The following is a 20,259-nucleotide window of genomic DNA, read 5'->3' on the forward strand; positions in this document are numbered from 1 at the left end:
GGCAGGAAAATCGCTTGAACCCGGGAGGCAGAGGTTGCAGTGAGCCGGGATCACGCCACTGCACTCCAGCCCGGGCCACAGAGTGAGACTCTGTCTCAAAAAACAACAACAACAACAAAAAACAGGCGCTAGACTGGATCCGGCCCATGGGCCACAGTTTGCTGACCTCCACACTAATCCAAGCCAGCCACCTAGGAGTTCATCTTTGCTCTTGCTTTTCCTTTCCACCCCACACCTAGTCCAAAAGCCAGACCTACTGATTCTACTTCCAAAATATGTCTTGAATATCTTGCTTGTCAACACCAACATCTCAGCCAGTGGTGTCTCTCACTCAGCCCCTGAAGCACCCTCCTAACTGCAATTCCAACTTCCACTCTAGATCCCTTCTACACATTCTCCATACAGCGCAGCAACTAGTTTGATTTGTACACTGGATTATGTCTTTACTCCTCTGCTTAGAATCTTTAAATGATTTATCACCCCTTTGGGAAAAATGCAAACTCCCATCCATGGCCTAGAGTGTCCTGCCCACTTCTCCAGCCCCACCCTTCGTCACTTACCCCTAAATGGCTGCACGCACTTCATCCAGGCTCTCATCATGTCTTAAACACACTGAATGCTTTCTGCCTCAGGGCCTTTGCACATGCTACGAGCGCTGCTCATAATGCAATTCCTCCCATTATTCACATAGCTAGTTCTGTCTCATCCTCAGTTCTGAGCCTACATGTGACATCCTTGGAGAGGCCTTATGTCTATCACAGACACAGTCAATCAGTCGCCCTTTCAAAATGTCAGGTAGTGAAAGTGCTAAAATGGTAAGCATCTTTTTATTGTCTGTCTCCAAAGTGAGACTGAAGTCCCATGAGGGCAGGCCTCATATTTGTCACTGAAGCTCCAGGACCTAGTGCAGGGTCTGGCATAGAACAGGTACTTAATATATATTTGTGCAATGAATTAATGAGCAAAGATCCTGGATTTCTATATAGTTCGGTGTCTTCCAGATTGCCAGTCATCAGCCCATCAGGACACTGGTAATCAGTGCACTTAAAAAAAAAAGTTTAATAAATAAAAAATGAAATATTTTAAAGCTTTTTTTTTTTTTTTCTGAGACAGAGTCTTGGTCTGTCGCCCAGGCTGGAGTGCAGTGGCGCGATCTCAGCTCACTGCAAGCTCCACCTCCCGGGTTCACACCATTCTCCTGCCTCAGCCTCCTGAGTAGTCAGGACTACAGGCGCCCACCACCATGCCCAGCTAATTTTTTTGTATTTTTATTAGAGACAGGGTTTCACCATGTTAGCCAGGATGGTCTGGCTCTCCTGACCTCGTGGTCCGTCCGCCTTGGCCTCCCAAAGTGCTGGGATTACAGGCGTGAGCCACTGCACCTGGCCAAAGCATTTTTAAAATTAAGTAATATGTTATTCTGGAATAGAATTGGACCAAGGTATATCACATGTAGTAAATGTAATTATCAACTCATGAAATTCTGTTTAGTCTTAATCTATGTATGTACAAATAAACACACATATGCACATACGTAAATGGATGTGCACATCAGGAGGTCATGACGGAACCAAGTGTTTCATTTTGCCATTTAGTCACGTGCCTCATCATCATATTTTATTTCATTTAACATCTTTTATTTTGATATGTAAAATGGCAAACAAAAATCCACTAAAAACAAAAAATACATCTATGGTATGACAGCATTTATGTAAAAGTATATGGCAGCTTCGGCCGGGTGCGGCAGCTCACGCCTGTAATCCCAGCACTTTGGGAGGCCGAGGCAGGCGGATCACAAGGTCAGCAGATCGAGACCACAGTGAAACCCCGTCTCTACTGAAAATACAAAAAATTAGCTGGGCACAGTGGCGGGCGCCTGTAATCTCAGCTACTCAGGAGGCTGAGGCAGGAGAATGGCGTGAACCTGGGAAGTGGAGCTTGCAGTGAGCTGAGATCACACCACTGCACTCCAGCCTGGGTGACGGAGTGAGACTCCATCTCAAAGAAAAAAAACAAAAAGGTATGTGGCAGCTTGAAAGTTACCAGTTATTGGGGCCTACAATATGAGAAGCATCTTATATATGTTAGTTCTAGTCACAAAAATCCCAGGCTGGGCACAGAGACTCACGCCTGCAATCCCAGCACTTTGGGAGGCCGAGGCGGGCAGATCATGAGGTCAGGAGCTCAAGACCAGCCTGGCTAACACGGTGAAACCAGTGTCTACTAAAAATACAAAAAATTAGCTGGGTGTGGTGGCACCCGCCTGTAGTCCCAGCTACTCAGGAGGCTGAGGCAGGAGAATCGCTAGAACCCAGGAGGCAGAGGTTGCAGTGGACCAATATCGTGCCATTGCACTCCAGCCCGGGTGACAGAGCGAGACTCCATCTCAAAATAATAATAATAATAATAATAATAATAATAATAATAATAATAATAATATCTGATATGGCAGATGGCATCTCAAGGAATAAAACTGGCTTTTCCATTACAGTGATCTTGGGACAAATTGGCAACTCCCAGGGGATAAAGTTGGATCTCTTTCTCTTAAGAACATTAAGAAACTCCAAATCAAGGACTTAAATGTAATAAGCTAAAACTAGGTAAAAAACTCAAGAAAAACACTTTTTAATCTTAGAGTGAAAAATGCTTTCTAATCACGACTCAAAATCCAGAAGACTTAAAAGAAATGATTGCTAATTTTACTTAGAAAAGCAAAAATAAAAACTTCCTGTGGCAAAAAATTTCCACAGGAAGAGCCAACTGACAGATGTTACACAGGGAACACATACTTGCAATTTACATGACAGAAAAGAGGTGAATCTCATAGTACATTAAGAATTAGAGCGTCGGCCGGGCGCGGTGGCTCACGCTTGTAATCCCAGCACTTTGGGAGGCCGAGGCGGGCGGATCACGAGGTCAGGAGATCGAGACCACAGTGAAACCCCGTCTCTACTAAAAATACAAAAAAAAAAAATTAGCCGGGCGTGGTGGTGGGCGCCTGTAGTCCCAGCTACTCGGAGAGGCTGAGGCAGGAGAATGGCGTGAACCCAGGAGGCGGAGCTTGCAGTGAGCCGAGATTGCACCACTGCACTCCAGCCTGGGCGACAGAGTGAGACTCTGTCTCAAAAAAAAAAAAAAAAAAAAAAAAGAATTAGAGCATCTAGAAATTGATGGGAAAAAGACTAACAATTTATTTGAAAAACAGTCAAGGATATGGATAGACAGTTCACAGGAAAGGAACCATAATGGCTCAAACATACGAAAAGATGCTCAAGCTCATACTATTAAGAAGCTACATATTCAACTTACACTGAGATACCATTTTCCTCCTATTAGATTGGCAAAAATCCAAAAGTATGACCATACACTCTACTGGAGAGGCTATAGAGAACCAGGTGTTCTCTTGCTCTTAACAAAGTGCAAACTGCTATGACCCTTTGTGCAGGACATATTGTTTGTGCTTGTTACAACGCAGATACAACTATTCCAATTCTGAGAATTTATCCTGCCAGTAAACTTCCATATGTAGAAAATGACATATCTAAAGGGTTATGAGAGCAATATTTATGTTTTTTGTTTTTACTTTTTTAATTGAGACAGAGTCTCGCTCTGCCACCCAGGCTGGAGTGCAGTGGTGCAATCTCAGCTCACTGCAATCTCTGCCTCTGGGTTCAAGCAATTCTCCTGCCTCAGCCCCCCGAGTAGCTGGAACTACAGGCACACGCCACCATGCCTGGCTGATTTTTGTATTTTTAGTAGAGACAGGGTTTCACCATGTTGGCCAGGCTGGTCTTGAACTCCTAACCTCAAGTGATCTGCCTGCCTCAGCCTCCCAAAATGCTGAGATTACAGGTGTGAGCCACCACGCCCAGCCAACAGCAACATTTGTAATAGTAAACGAATGAGTCAGTCCAATGTCCATCTACAGAGTAATAAATTGTTATATTTACTTAGTGCATTTACATTTATAAAAGAAGCTGGAGAAGCTGTCTAGAAATGAGGACATGAAAAGATTTCCAAGACAGATTTTCAGGGAAAAAAAAAAAAAAAGCCAGGTGCAACACAGCAAATAGTACTTTTACTTAAATTAGGGGGTGGGGGAGGAAATACATAAAATCAACACATATATATGTATATATAAAAATATAGTCACAATTGTTTGTATTTACATAAAGCAAATGTGGAAGAATAGTACACAAGAAACTACTAAAAACAGTTACCTAGAAATGAGGAGGGGATAGATGAGGAACAAAGATAGAATCAAGACTTGTCACTGTCCATCTTTTTTAGGCTGTGTGAATTTTGAAATATAGGCATGCATTACCTATATTTAAAATGAAATTTTACCACATTACCACATTTAAAATGAAACAAAAGGCATTTGAGATTTCTAAAAATCTGAAATGTGGTAGAATTATCATACTTCCAAGAAGCGAATAACTAAAAAGGAATAAATATGTCAAAAGACGTGAGATAGAAAGCAACAGCTCAGCTTTGAGGGCCCAGCAAGCAAACGGAGTGGAGGTCACACACTCGCCTCTGCAAGGAAGGGGTTCAACACAGAGTGCCTGGGGGAGGTGTTGGGGGGGTGCAGGGGGGCAGGAAGAGGGCCACTCACCAGCTGCAGCCCCAGAGGCTCAGTACTGGGTGTATCAGAAACCACAAGAAGCCAAGCCAGGTGAGGACCCAAAACAAAACCAGGATGCTCTGAAAAAGAAACCTAAGACTAGGCCAGGCGCAGTGGCTCACGCCTGTAATCCCAGCACTTTGGGAGGCCAAGGAAGGCAGATCATTTGAGGCCAGGAGTTCAAGACCGGCCTGTCCAACATGGCAAAACCCCATCTCTACTAAAAAATACAAAAATTAGCCGGGCGTGGTGGCGGGCACCTGTAGTCACAGGTACTCGGGAGGCTGGGGCGGGAGAATCACTTGACCCAGGAGGCAGAGATTGCAGTGAGCCAAGATTGCACCACTGCACTCTAGCCTGGCTGACAGAGCGAGATTCCATCTCACAAACAAAACAAAAAAAAGCACAAAGATATTTCCCAGACCTGAAGATCACCGGCAGACACAGAGGTCCCCTGGATGCAGGTCTCAACACAAGCAATGAAAAAGACCCACAGGTAAGCACACACCATGAAATTTCAGAGCACCTGTGAAAAAGAACCTGAAAGCTTCCAGAGAAAAATATATCCTATCCTAGACAAAGGAACAGAAATCAAACTGGCCTGACCCATTCTCAACAGCAAAATCCTACTCCAGACCCCATTCCACATGGAGCAACATTGTTGATTTTCAATCAAGGACTTTATGTCCCACCAGGCTATCAATCAGGTGTGGGAATAAAGGCATTTCCTGACATGTAAGCACTCCGAAGTTCAAGCTCCCATCACCCTTTCCTAGGAAGCCACCAACGGTGTGCTTCACCTAAACGAGGGAGTTGACACTCATCTACAACACCCGACATGGCTTGGGGACTTGTTCATATCAGCAATCACTCATCTCAGCAGGGCAGAAGCTACTGACCCTGGAGCCAGGGTGGCCCAGGTTTAAAGCCTGGGCTCTGCCATTTAATGAGCAGTGCAAATTGTCTTCAGGGAAAAGATTGTACATGTTGGCACCGATGAGAGCAAGTGGCCCAGGTCTTACCTGGGGCTGTGCTGGCTGCAGACACTGCCCTGCCTCCCACCTCGCCAGTCCCCTCTTCCCCTTGGGCTCCTCTCCCTTTGCTTTCAGTATTAAACAGGCTCTTTCCTGGCAGGTGGTGGCACACTGTGTGTGCAAACACAGACTCAGGAGATCTCTGCAAGGGGAACCTCCCAGGAACTGTGTCCCTTCTGCTGCCAAACCACCACCCCCCAATTCGGGCATTCTGCTCTTTAATGCTCACCCCAGGAGGGGTCTGGATCTTGCTTTTGATAAGGCAGACGCCAATGCTTCTCACTCCTATGCTACTTCTAACTCCCTGCTGTGGTTTTACATCACTGCCCTTAATTTATGTTGGGGCCACCCTGTGAGTTTATAGATGGGGAGGCAGCACGTTCAGCACAGGAAATGACAAGGCCCAGGTTCCAGCTGTCCTTATTTTCACCATTCATGTGTGCACAGGGACTCATCCAGCCATAACGCTCTTAGTTAAAAAAAAAAAAAAAAAAATCTGAGTAACAAAGATGCCTCCCAAGATATAGATGGGCCTCAAGGGATTCCTGCTGAGCTATTTTCGGCCCAGAGAAGTGAGACAGGGGAAGTGGTGGGACAGAATGGTCTCAGCAGTTACAAAGGTGGCAAGCCCTCATCTGGAGCAGGACAGCTGTGGAAGAACAGGCTGGCACCGCACAGCAGCATAAGGCGGCCACTGTGAGCTGAAAGTGGCTTTGGTGGCCACCATAACCTTCACCGTGACCAGCCCAAACCCCACCGTCCAGCGCATCTCTGTCCACTCAGGCGGTCCCCAGCATGTAACTGCATCCTCATTTCTCTTTCTCCATGGGGGCCTGTTCCATCCATTCTCCGATGGCAGAAATCATGCCCTAAACCCCCTGGACTCCTAAGGCTCACCCCGATGACCCTCCACACTATCTGCACGGTGGAGACACTCAATTGCTGCAGCTACCAATAGGCTTCTCACCGTCATTGAGAGGCCCTGGTGGGGGAGAAGCAAACAATGACATAATCGAGAAAAATGATCCGTCGTGACACTCACTGAAAGCCCTCAAAGGGATGATTATGAACAATTGAGAAAATCTGGCCATTTGTTTCTGCCCTTCCCTTCATCCGCTGCTCTGAAATTCCCCAGAGGAATAAACATGAAACGTACCCCATAGAATAAAAGGATACCAAATCCGATAAGTAAGATTCCTCAGGCTGAATCGCAGATGAGAATGAATGTCACTCTCTAGGTTCCAATAATGATCTCCAATATTTAATATGGTTGAAAATTTGGGCAGTAACTAACCTCTGTTGGTTTATTGTTTTGGAGACAGGGTCTCGCTCTGTTGCACAGGCTGGAGTGCAGCGGTGCAATCATGTTTCACCATAGCCTCAGCCTCCTATCTCAGCCTCCTGAGTGACTAGGACTACAAGTGTAAGCCACAATGCCTAGATCATTTTTTTTTTCATTTTTTTGTGGAGACGGGGGTCTCACTTTGTTGCCTAGGCTGGTCTTGAACCCCTGGCCTCAAGTGATTCTTCCACCTCAGCCTCCCAAAGTGCTGGGATTACAGGCATGAGCTACTGCATCAGACCTAACTTTACATATTCCAACCTCCAATCTAACTCAACATCAACTCTATAGCTGGGACAAGGTCCCTTCTGCTCTCGCACATGCCCTGGTGTGCGGTGGGTGAGGGGTCGGATCTCACTAAGTGCCCCAGGGAGCTCAGCATCCAAGCAGCACCCCTTCCAGGGACATCTCGAGGCTGTGGCCACAGCTGCATTTGCAGAAAGGCAAGGCAAGGCTCACCTGTGTAATGCCCACCTTGCAGGTTGCCGTGGTGGTTGCAGACGGCGTACAGGTCGTACAGGAAGTCCAGCGGGTAACTGGTGGGCAGGCAGCCCGGCTGCTTCCAGGAAGGCCAGGGGCCCAGTCCTGCCTCGGGGCTGGTGCTTCTCTGGGCCACATGGGGAGCCATGTTGAGTCCAGAGAGTGGAAATTTCACCAGCGTGGAGAGCTTGTTTCTTCTCTCGCCCACCTGGCAGAACCTTTTGAGATGGATGATGAGGATGTCAGGCAGCGTCCACAAACTCAGCTTCACCATCCCCTGCTGCAGGACTTGGCAGTGGGGACACTTCCAGGCGTCGTCCTGGGCCAGCTGGAAAGGAAACCACCCAGACTGTGAGGCCCCCGCGGCATGTGGCCAACCCGCTAAAGGCAGCCAACCCCCTTCCCGGCCGGGGCATGGACCCCCAGGGGGGACCTGCTCCTCCTTGGTGTAGAACTGAAAACATTCGTCCAAGGTACAGCTGTGCTGCTGGTGCGCCTGCTGCTGCTGCCACACGCTGTCAGCATCCTGCGCTCGCTCCTCCTGGAGGCTCCCGAACAGGCTGCATGGAAAGGACACCCGCGGCGTTCAGGACTTTCCCGCTCCCAGACGGGTTTCGTCTATGTCTCTACTCACAGCAAACCCGCCGGAAGGCATTGGCCAGGCCGCGCTACCGTGCCCTGCCTATGGGTTCCTGGAGAGCTGCAGGCATCCTTCTGACTCAGCACTATTTTTACTGGAATTCTCTCTCCCCACCAGCTCCTACATGGCAGGTCCTTGGTTTATTCATCTTTGTTTTCCTCATCCTAGCACAGGGCCTGGCACCTAGAAGTTGATCAATAAATACTTGCTGGACTGAATGACGTCCTTTCTTAAAGTAAGGCTGATGCCCTCAGTGTTACAGAGGTAGCTAAGTATGGTGATGAGGAGCACGGACTCCAGCCAGAGGGTCTGGGTTCAAATCCCAGCTCTGCCAATGTACGAGCTGTGTGCCCTCCAGCAACTGCTTAACCTCTCTGTGCCTCAGTTTCCACCTCTGAGAAATGTGGATTACAGGAGTATCCACCCCAGACCACCCACACATAGGGTATAATGAAGATTAAATAAATCCCCTATACACACGTGTTCAGAGGAGTGACTGGCACGGGGTGAGTGGGTGGGTGCTACGTAACTGTCTACTGTGACTGCAGTTACTACTCCTGACATCACCCACCACCATCACCGTCACTCCATTCCTGTCACTGTTATTTACATACAGAAAATTCTCACTCAGACATCTCGCAGGAACAGGTTACACTGGCTCAAAGATGTGTGCACCCTGCCTGCAGCCGTGCTGGGGGAAGCTGCGTCCAGCGAAACCTGGGCCCAGACAGGCCCTGTCTCAGCTCTGCAGGAAGCAAATTCCCTTGAACTCACCGCTCCTTGACAGAGCTTTCCCACTCCACCGCCAGCTTGACATGTGGAGGGCCTCCTGGCTTCCTGAGATGCAAAACCCTGAAGAGAGAACAAGGGAGCCCATCAGAAGACACGGGGCCTCCTTCCCACAGCTCTGCAGGGCTCAGCAGTCTCCCCCGCAACCCGAGGACTGATGTTCCAAACAGAAATACCCAAAACTGCCTGTAAGCCAAGGTCAGCCATCCTCGGAGGCTGCTAAGTCTGCTGAAGGCTCCGTCTCAGACCTTCAGACCTACCTCATAGTGCCCTCCCCTCATTCCCATGGGAGCTTGTGAGCTCTGTAGATTTGGGGTTACTTTGAGGAAATAGATCAGCTGTTCCACTGCAGCCCCAGCTACCTTCTCAATGTCTATAGGGCACTTCCACTTGACCATCCTACACAAATACCCAATACTGATGATGCCCAAAGAGAGCTGCTACCTTTCCCCCCACTGCAATGCAGAAGGAGCACCCTTAAGCCCCCCTCCACAACCTAAGAAGTCTTCTCCTTCCACACCCTCCAGTGCATAGAAAATCCCAGTGCCTGTCAACCTGTAGCTCTTTCCAAGTACTTGGGCCCAGCCCATTTCAGAAAAGGTGGATCAGCCTCAATACAGAAGAGATGGTAAGAGAGCAAAGTGGAGGACATGAGGTTTTATCCTGAAATCAATAGGAAGAGATACAAGTGATGGCAATGTCTGCACCCAAAGGAGTGTTTCAAATGTGTTGCAAGAAAAGGGGGGATGTCAGATGAGTCCCAAGCTATCACTAAGATGATCTGATAAAAGGTTTTGAGCTCATGGAAGGCACAAAGTCCTGTGGCTGAGCACGGACAGGTCTGAGCTGGAGTTGTGGCACCTTCCTGCGTGAGCCAGGAGGGAGCGAGGAACAAGGCGTGTCTGGGAGAAGTTCTCCCAGCCCAGCGAGCTCTGATGCATTGGGAAAAACACTGATTGCCCCTCATTTTCCTGTAGATGGGGAGAACCATGCTGTGGGGATGTTGCTACCACCTCGTCCTCACTCCTTCCAAAGGAGGAGAAGCGCCTTATCTGATGGGTGGGATTGTAGAAGAAGGTGGGCTCTACCTCCTGTCATTAGGCCTACCTATGTCCTACAAGCTAGCCACCTGCCATTCTCCCCCATCTGTGCCTTTGCATTTCCTAGAAGCAGCTCTGCCTTGCAGGTGGAAGACTGGAAGTATGTGACAAATATTCCATTCAGAGGAGACAAACTGAGGACCCCCAGATCTGAGCTTCTTTCTTTAGGTCCCCCAAATTCTCCATTTCCACAATGAAGGAGACCTGCCATTGGGGAGATCTGCCTTGGCAGAGGTCCGCGGGTGCATAATTTAATTCTGGGGAAACACATCTGAAAGCCCAAATTGGACTCACATCTAAGCTGCATCCTTAAATCAGTCTTACGAATAAACCTAAAATTTACATCTCTTTCTGCCTCAATCCACAGTCTACTTTTCAACTGGAATTTAAACATGGAAGTGGAAAAGGAAAACTGGTACCTTCATGCTCCAAGTTTATTGTACAAAACTCAGTTTATTGTACAAAACTCCTTAGGTCCCAGAAAGAAAGAGGTGTGGCCGTCACCCAACTTCCCTCTTTACATGGAACTCAGATTGTCACTAGAGGGTGAGATTATCTGCCCCGACCACAGCTCTGATACAAAAAGAAAGAGGGCCTTATTCAATGTTTATGGAGCCATGCTACTCTAAGAAATGTACACACCTAACAATCCCCACCTTTAAGGGGCTGATAGGCTAATGGGAGGAGGACACAAAGAGATCATTCTAATGCACTCAGGTGTCTGGGGACACACACGCCAGGCTGCTCTGGAGGACAGATGGGCAGGACTCGGCCAGAGGAATGACTGAGACCTCAAAAGCAAATGCAACATAAACAAACATTGAAAAATGGGACTTAATTAAACTAAAGAGGTCTGCACAGCAAAAGAAGCTATCAACAGAATAAAGAGGCAGCCTACAGGATGGGAGAAAATTTTTGCAAACTATGCATCTGAAAAAGGACTTATATCCAGAATATATAAGGAACTTAAGTCAACAAAAACAAATAATCCTATTAAAAAGTGGGCAAAGGACATGAAAGACACCTCTCCAAAGAAGACATACAAGTGGCCAACGAACATATTAAAAACTGTTCCACAGCACTAATCATCGGGGAAATGCAAATTAAAGCCACAATGAAATACCGTCTCACATCAGTCAGATGGCTATTATTAAAAGGTCAGAAAATAACAGATATTGGCAAGGATGCAGAGAAAAGAGAATGCTTAGACACTGTTGGTTGGAATGTAAATTAGTTCAACTCCTATGGAAAAATGTATGATGATTTCTCAAAGAACTAGAAATAGAACTACCATTCAACTCAGCAATTCTGCTCCTGGGTATCAACCCAAAGGAAAATAAATCATTGTATCAAAAAGACACCTGCACTCACACGTTTATCAGCACTAGTCATAATGGTAAGGCCATGGAGTCAACCCGGGTATCCATCAATGGTGGACTGGATAAAGAAAATGTGGTACCTGTACACCATAGAACACTACACAGCCAAAAAAAAAAAAAAAATGAATTCCTGTTTTTTGCAGCAACATGGATGAAAATGGAGGCCATTATCCTAAGTGAATGAATGCAGAAACAGAAAATCAAATACCACATGTTCTCATTTATAAGTGAGAGCTAAACCATGGGTACACATGGACATAAAGACAGGAACAATAGACATTGAGCACTGCAAAATGGGGGAGGGAAGAAGGGAGACAGGGTTGAAAAACTATTTATTGAGTACTATGCTCACTATTTGAGTGATGGGTTCTATAGAACGCAAACCCCAGCATTACATAATATATCCATGTAAAAACCTGCACATGTACCCATGGATCTTAAAAAAAAAAAAAAGTATGTAAGTGAGAAGACAACATTCACCCAAGAAAGTTATAGAAAAATAAATGAATAATAAACAAAACTTTAAGAAATTTTTATCTTTATTTTTATTTTATTTATTTATTTTTGAGACAGAGTCTTGCTCTGTTGCCCAGGCTGGAGTGCAGTGGAACACTCTCAGCTCACTGCAAGCTCCGCATCCTGGATTCAAGCGATTCTCCTGCCTCAGCCTCCCAAGTAGCTGGGATTACAGGTGTGTGCCACCATGCCTAGCTAATTTTTGTATTTTCAGTAGAAATGAGGTTTCACTATGTTGGTCAGGCTGGGCCTGAACTTTTGGCCTCAGGTGATCCACCCACCTCGGCCTCCCGAAGTGCTGGGATTACAGGCGTGAGCCACCGTGCCTGGCCCAAAAATTTAATGAATTTTTTTAAAAAGTCAGCCAGGGGAACCAGAGAGGAAAAGGACACACAGGTGGAGGGCTCGGCAGTAGAGGGCAGGCTGTGTGCCCTCTACTGGAAAGTCCCAGCGCAGTGAGGGACAGGCCACATGGAGAGGCAGGGCCTTGTAGGCCACCTTCACACGTGTGGACTTTATCCCGTGGGCACTGGGAGGCCACCCAGTGGTTTATAACACGTAGGAGATTAGAAGGGATCAGGGATGATGCCAGGTTCCTAGCTTGAGGTCCTGAGTAGATGGTGGTGTCACCATTTAGACACAAAGGTGGGAAATGAAAAGCTTTAAGCAAGAAGAGTTCAGACTGGCAAGTGTTTAGTTACCAGTGTCTATGAGGCATTTAAGTAAGACAGGCAGGTCTGCAATCCAGAGAAAAATCTGGGCAGGAGATATGAATCTGGGAGACTTTGGCCTAAAGGCGGCAGACGGAGCCAAGAGTAAGATCACCCAGGGATGGGGCCAGCCATGGTGGTTCACACCTGTAATCCCAGCACTTTGGGAGGCAGAGGCGGGCAGATTGCCTGAGCTCAGGAGTTCATGACCAGCCTGGGCAACATGGTGAAACCCCATCTATACTAAAATACAAAAAATTAGCCAGGGGTGGCAGCGTGCACCTATAGTCCCAGCTGCTCGGGAGGCTGAGGCAGGAGAATTTCTTGAACCCGGGAGGCGGAGGTTGCAGTGAGCCAAGATCGTGCCACTGCACTCCAGCCTGGGTGACAGAGTGAGACTCTGTCTAAAACAAAACAAAACAAAACAAAACAAACACCCATAAATGGAACCCAGAGGCCAGGGGTGGAATGCTGAGACGCAATAATATTTGAGCATCCCAGAGAGGGAGAGGAAGGTTTCAAGCAGACAAAAAAAATTCTAGGAGATATATTTCTAGGTGGTGTATACATACAATGGAATATTATTCAGCCTTCAAAAGGAAGGAAATTCTAATGTGTGCTACAACATGGGTGAACCTTGAAAACATGGTGCTTAGTGAATTAAGCCAAACACAGAAGGATAAACACTATGATTCCTGTTACCTAAGGCATCTACAGTTGTCAAATTCACAGTGACAGACAGTGGAGTGGTGGTTTCCAGAGACTGAGGAAGAAGAAGGGGAGGGATGTTGTGTGATGGGTACAGAGTTTCCATTTTGCAAGATGAAAGACTTTTGGAGATGAATGGCGGCAATGGATGTATAACAAGGTGAATGTAACAATTCCACTGAACTGTACACTTTCAAGTGGTTAAAATGTAATTTTGGCCCTGTGCGGTGGCTCATGCCTGTAATCCCAGAACTTTGGGAGGCTGAGGCGTGTGGATCATGAGGTCAGGAGATCAAGCCCATCCTGGCTACCACGGTGAAACCCCGTCTCTACTAAAAATACAAAAAATTAGATGGGCGTGGTGGCACACACCTGTAGTCCCAGCTACTTGGAAGGCTGAGGCAGAAGAATCGCTTGAACCCAGGAGGCGGAGGTTGCAGTGAGCCAAGATTGCGCCATTGCATTCCAGCCTAGGTGACAGAGTGAGACTCCATCTCAAAAAAAAAGTAATTTTACGTTCTGTGTATTTTATCAAAAAGAAAAAAAGAATTTCCTATAGAACAAGGAGATGCTGGGATAGGCATGGAAGAGGCAGGGCAAGGGCTAAATGGGGAGCCCTGTGAAAGAGGTAAGGTCACATCAGATGCCAGAGAGAGCTGTACCAGGAGGGCTGGGACTGGCATTGTGGGGTGGGGTGGGGATGGGAGTGGGGTGAACAGGGGCCAGACTGAGGTAAGATGTCCAGTGAATGGAAGGTGTGGGCCAGGAGGGGTGTGACCTCAAGAGAATATGCTTTAGGATGGTCAGCTTACTGTAGAACTCTACTCAATTCTAGTACTTCTCAAACTACCTATGGTAAATAGTACGGTTTGTTTGATGGTTTGTTTCCAAACCACTGCAGACCAATACTTTTATAAAAAGAAATAATAGGCCAGGTGCAGTGGCTCACACCTGTAATCCCAACACTTTGGGAGGCAGAGGCAGGTGGATCACTTGAGGTCAGTAGTTCGAGACCAGCCTGACCAACATGATGAAACCCTGTCTCTACTAAAAATACAAAAATTAGCCAGGTGTGGTGACGCGTGCCTATAATCCCAGCTACTTGGGAGGCTGAGGCAGGAAAATCGCTCAAACCCAGAAGGTGGAGGCTGCAGGGAGCCGAGATTGCACCACTGCACTTGAGCCTGGAAGACAAAGCGAGACTCTGTCTCAAAAATAAATAAATAAATAAATAAACAAATAAATAATTTTAAAAAGTGGGGGGGTGAGGAAAGACATATAAAATATAAGTTCCATTTTTAAAAGAAATTATCATATCCATCATATTACAGATTGCTCTGTCATACTGCTTTAACACTCGTAAGTGCTTCCTCTCAAGTTCTTGTCATGGGCTGGTGACAATCAGCTCATAGGCTGGCAGTTTACAGAACTACTTTGGGTTATCTCCAAGACTGAGTGTGGGAAGGGGGTTCCTCTTCCTGGGGCTCCCTCTCCCTGGGAGACCCAAGCAGGCCCTTGATGATCCTTCTCCTGCCTCCCTAACTCTGTAAAGCAAAAGCATCTGCCAGCCAAGCAGGATGTGGATGGGGTGTAGGTCACAGAACCTTCTGGCTCACCCGCTACCCTGGTTCCTGGTCTCTTTACAAGGGGAGAGGCCCATCTCAGTCAGGTTGAATTTGGCTGACCAAGTCAGGAAATCAGAGGACCTTACTGAGAACCTGGGGGTCTCTGGGAAAATAAAGAGAAGTGCCAGACAGTTCATTTATAGAGCAGAACTGCCCCATAGATGTTGCAATGACCTGGGGATTGTTTTGCAAGGCCACACGCACCAGAAGGCTATCAAGGTAGCTACCAGAGACACAGCCACACTGGCTTTAAGCCTCAGACACACAGTCCACAATCTCATAGTTTAGGACCAATGAATCAGCTGTAGAATCTTCACGTACCCTAGGGAGATATTCCTCTTGAATTCAGGAGCATGACCTAATTGAACGAATTTGGTGTTTTGTTTTTGTTTTTGTTTTTTGAGATGGAGTGTTGCTCTGTCGCCCAGGCTGGAGTGCAGTGGTGCGATCTCGGCTCACTGCAACCTCCACCTCCCTGGTTCAAGCAATTCCCCTGCCTCAGCCTCCCAAGTAGCTAGGATTATAGGTGCGTGCTACCACGCCGGGCTAATTTTTTTGTATTTTTAGTAGAGATGGGGTTTCACCACGTTGGTCAGACTGGTCTCAAAATCCTGACCCCAGGCAATCCACCCACCTCAGCCTCCAAAAGTGCTGGGATTACAGGCGTGAACCACCATGCCCGGCCGAATTTGGGTTTTAGTTAGATCAATCTGGGTTCAAATTTGGGCTTGCCTATTAACCAGCTGTTTAAGTGTGATCAAGTTAACTAACCTCTGAGAACATTGGTGTCCCCCCCATCTTTGAAGTGGACATAACAGTGCCTCTCTAGACATAAGGGTTCAAAGCACAGAATCTGCCCAATGATCTAACATAGTGCCTGGTACTGGAGAGGTAAGTGATCAAGAATAACGAATACTATGAGCAATCTCATTGACATATACCCTCAAAGGACTCTGGTCAAATAAGAAAGGGTTCATTAACTTACTGAACCTGGACCTTCCCCCTTACCTGTCAACTGCCCAGTGACAGAGGGGCCGACTGTCCTTCGGAGACAAATAGCTGCAGGCCACAGAGAGTCCTACGACACGGATGGAGAACAGAGACCCCAGGTTCTGCGAAGACAAAAACAGACATGGGTCATTATGTAGCCCCTATATTGATTTAAATTAGACTCTAAAGTGGCGCCTACATTAAAAAATATAATCATTATTTTCCATAGTGTATTTTGAATATTCCCATAATAATTAGAATTCAAAATTAAGAGACAAAAACTTCACTTTTTTCAAAGATTCACACTATGTCTTGTAATGCAGTGATCTAATACTGTGTTTAATAACATTAAATCTTCCCCCCAAAAATGAACACAGTGTGTTTAAATAGCAAATGCTTAACTGGAGCAGATACTGGTACATTTAATGGAACATTAATCAATCATGTTAATTAATTTTTAATAGGTAACTTAACCTACTTTATTAAGATGAAAATCATCCCCACAATGAGACAATTTTCTAAAAGCCAGTTCATGTATATTCTACAGGCAGAGTAAATATTTATACATTTTAAAATAAGCCACATAAAGAGATAACACCTTAGTTATTATTCTAAGATATGTGTTTATTATATGCTAACTTTTCTTAAATTGAAATGAGGCTTACAATGACCTATTTAATGGAAGATGCCTCTTAGAAATTCAATGGAATGAACAACTCAATTGAAAAATGGGCAAACATTTGAGTAGATATTTCTCCAAAGATGTACAGATGGCCAAGAAGCCCATGAAAAGATCAGCAACATCATTAGTCATTAGAGAAATGCAAATCAAGACCACGTTGAGGTACCACTTCACACCCACTGGGATGGCTATAATTAAATTTTTTTTTGAGGCAACAAAGTCTCACTCTGTCGCCCAGGCTGGAGTGCAGTGGCACAATCTCGGCTCACTACAACCTCCACCTCCCGAGTTCAAGTGATTCTCCTGCCTCAGCCTCCTGAGTAGCTGGAATTACAGGCACCTGCCATCACACCTGGCTAATTTTTCTATTTTTAGTAGAGATGGGGTTTCACCATGTTGGCCAGGCTGCTCTTGAACTCCTGACCTCATGTGATCTGCCCACCTCGGCCTCCCAAAGTGCTGGGATTACAGGCATGAGCCACCGTGCCCAGCCTACAATTAAATATTTTTTATTTTTTATTTACTTACTTATTTATTTATTTTGAGATGGAATCTCGCTCTGTCGCCCAGGTTGGAGTGCAGTGGCGCAATCTCGGCTCACTGCAAGCTCCACCTCCCGGGTTCACGCCATTCTCTGCCTCAGCCTCCCGAGTAGCTGGGACTACAGGCGCCCACCACCACGCCCGGCTAATTATTTTTGTATTTTTAGTAAAGATGGGGTTTTACCATGTTAGCCAGGATGGTCTCGATCTCCTGACCTCGTGATCCACCCGCCTCGGCCTCCCAAAGTGCTGGGATTACAGGCGTGAGCCACCGCACCTGGCCTAATTTTTTTTTTTTTTAATAGAAAATAACAAGCATTGGCAAGAATTTGGAGAAACTGGAACACTTATGCATTGCTGGTGGGAATGTAAAATGGTACAGCTACTGTAGAAAACAGTTCAGCAGTTTCTCAAAAGGTTAAATGTTGAACTACCATATAACCTTTAATTCTCTTAGGTGTATATCTAACAGTCGAGAGGAGGGGCTGGAACAGATATTTATACACCAATGTTCACGGCAGCATGATTTACAAGTCAAAAGAAAGGAACAACCTAAGTGTCCACCAACAATGGATAAACAAATTGTGGGATATATACACAACAGAATATTATTTAGCCTTAAAAATGAAGGCAGCCCAGTGCGGTGGCTCACGCCTGTAATCCCAGCACTTTGGGAGGCTGAGGCAGGTGGATCACCTGAAGTCAGGAGTTCGAGATCAGCCTGACCAACATGGAGAAGCCCCGTCACTACTAAAAATACAAAAAAATTGGCTGGGTGTGGTGGCGGGCACCTGTAATCCCAGCTACTCGGGAGGCTGAGGCAGGAGAATCACTTGAATCTGGGAGGTGGAGGTTGCAGTGAGCTGAGATCACGCCATTGCACTCCAGCCTGGGCAACAAGAGTGAAACTCCATCTCAAAAAAGAAAAAAAAAATGAAGGAAATTCTGAGATATGCTACAACATAGATGACCCTTGAAAACATGACATTTAGTGAAATAAGCCAGATGTAAAAAAGATAAATATTATATTATTCTAGTTATATAAGGCACCTAAAATAGGAAAATTCATACAGATAGAAAGTAGAATGGTAGTTACAAGGAGCTAGGAGACGAGAAAATGGGGAATCCCTGTTTAATAGGTATAGTTTGTTTGTCTGTTTATTTTTTTGAGACAGTCTTGCTCTGTCACCCAGGCCGGAGTGCAGTGGTACGATCTCGGCTCACTACAAACTCCTCCTCCCCAGTTCAAGCGATTCTCCTGCCTCAGCCTCCCGGGTAGCTGGGATTACAGGCGCCCACCACCACACCTGGCTAATTTTTGTATTTTTAGTAGAGATGGGGTTTCACCATGTTGGCCAGGTTGGTCTTGAGCTCCTGACCTCAGGTGATCTGCCTGCCTCGGCCTCCCAAAGTGCTGGGAGTACAGGCGTGAGCCACCACATCTGGCCAACATTTTAGTTTTTTAATAGGTATAAAGTTTTTGTTTCAATCAGTATAGTGTTTAATAAAGTTTTTGTTGATGATGAAAAAATCGGGAGTATACATAGTAGTGATGGTGATACAACATTGTAAATGTAATTAATATACACTTATGAGTGGTTAAAATAAATACATGTATATATCTTTTACCAAAATTTTTTTAAAAAATCAATGGGGTCTTCATTCAAATAAAAGAAATAGGTGCTTAAATTTGTCACTGATGATCTTGACAACCAGAAATAAAATAAAATTTTCTTCCAAACTCTGACAAAGGTAAAAAGGCAGACATGTTTTCGTAAAAACCATGGAGGAAATATAGGTTGAATTATGAGAGGAAAACAAGAGAAAAGCATCATAATTCCAGGAATGAGGAATGACACATGGTAGGACAGAAAGACCCGAAACAGATGCAGAGAGCTGTGAGCTGACCCCTGTGGCTGTGGGAGCTGATGTGTGCAGGCAGCATCGGCCACAAGGCTGGCGGGTGAACTGGAACTGGGCTGCAGGGCGTCTTGAGTGTGAAGGGCAGGGAGATCATATGTCTAGCCAGACTCTAACCACGTTCCAGTTCATCTACGGCTTCAACAAAGAGGAAATCAACATCTGGAAGTAAGATGACTTCAGGGGCTTTGATTGAGGGTTGGCCACAGAAGGGTATTCTCCCTAAGGAGAATGTTAACTTAAATCTGGGGGAGAAAACTCTTTTTCCTCCACCCCTAATGGAGCCTTGTCGTTTGGACAGCAAAAGTCAGCCATCATCACGGCACCAACATCTGCACAGAGGCAGCCTACTCTGCCTGCACACGAATAGTGCTGGCCTCACACACCCCCATTTACAAAATACCATAAAAATGTTTGGGTAGCCAGGCATGGTGGCTCATGCCTGTAATCCCAGCACTTTGGGAGTCCAACGTGGGAGGACTTATTGAGGCCAGGAGTTCAAGACCAACCTGGGCAACACAGTGAGACCCTATCCCTGCAAAAAATTTAAAATAATTAACCAGGCATGATGGCAGGGGCTTGTAGTCCCAGCTACTTGGAAGGATGAGGTGGGAGGATCACTTGAGCCCAGGAGTTCAAGGCTGCAGTGAGCTATGATCACACCACCACACTCCAGCCTGGCCAACAGAGTGGGACTCTATCTCTTTAAAAAAAAAATTGGCAATGATAGCTCGTATTTTTTTCATAATACATGCAAATTAATCCTATCCAGTAAACTGGTCATTTTTATAAGAAACTTTCCTGTTCTCAATTCTTGGCTAGGGAAGTTCATGTCCAAACCTTCAATACAATATGTTTAATCTCTTCAGTTCAATGTTGAGACTCCTGAATATATTCTCTTCAAATGACTATATTTGAGCCAGTATTTAATATAGTATTAAATTATGGGTTAAATGGGTGGGCTAGCCTGGAAGCCTCACAACCATCTAGAACACATTACTCCTACAGAAAATCATGTCTGACCATACATTTACCCGTGAATCTGTGGAAAAGCATCTGTGGCTGAGTCAAAGGTTGCCTGTATTAGGATTTTGCTGGCCCCATTGATTGCTTGATCCATTTCTAAAATTGAAATTGGGCTGGGCACAGTGGCTCACACCTATAATCCCAACACT

At 45.9% G+C, this 20,259-nt stretch overlaps 1 protein-coding gene across 2 annotated transcripts in view; it reads right to left on the bottom strand.

Moving 5' to 3' along the window:
- USP43 (ubiquitin specific peptidase 43) overlaps positions 1-20,259 on the bottom strand; it is a 78,578-nt gene that overhangs the window by 14,412 nt on the left and 43,907 nt on the right. Inside the window, exons 9-12 of one of the 2 annotated variants that reach the window (XM_012501341.2) lie at positions 15,959-16,062; positions 8,898-8,975; positions 7,917-8,043; positions 7,478-7,811 (exon numbers count right to left, since the gene is read on the bottom strand). In XM_012501341.2, the coding sequence (XP_012356795.2) occupies positions 7,478-7,811; positions 7,917-8,043; positions 8,898-8,975; positions 15,959-16,062 (643 nt within the window). Of the gene's footprint in view, positions 1-7,462; positions 7,812-7,916; positions 8,044-8,897; positions 8,976-15,958; positions 16,063-20,259 lie in introns of both variants that reach the window. The other variant, XM_003274671.4, reaches the window with a different exon arrangement.

This window comes from Nomascus leucogenys, chromosome 19, assembly GCF_006542625.1.
Source record: "Nomascus leucogenys isolate Asia chromosome 19, Asia_NLE_v1, whole genome shotgun sequence".
NCBI classification, from domain to species: Eukaryota; Metazoa; Chordata; class Mammalia; order Primates; family Hylobatidae; genus Nomascus; species Nomascus leucogenys.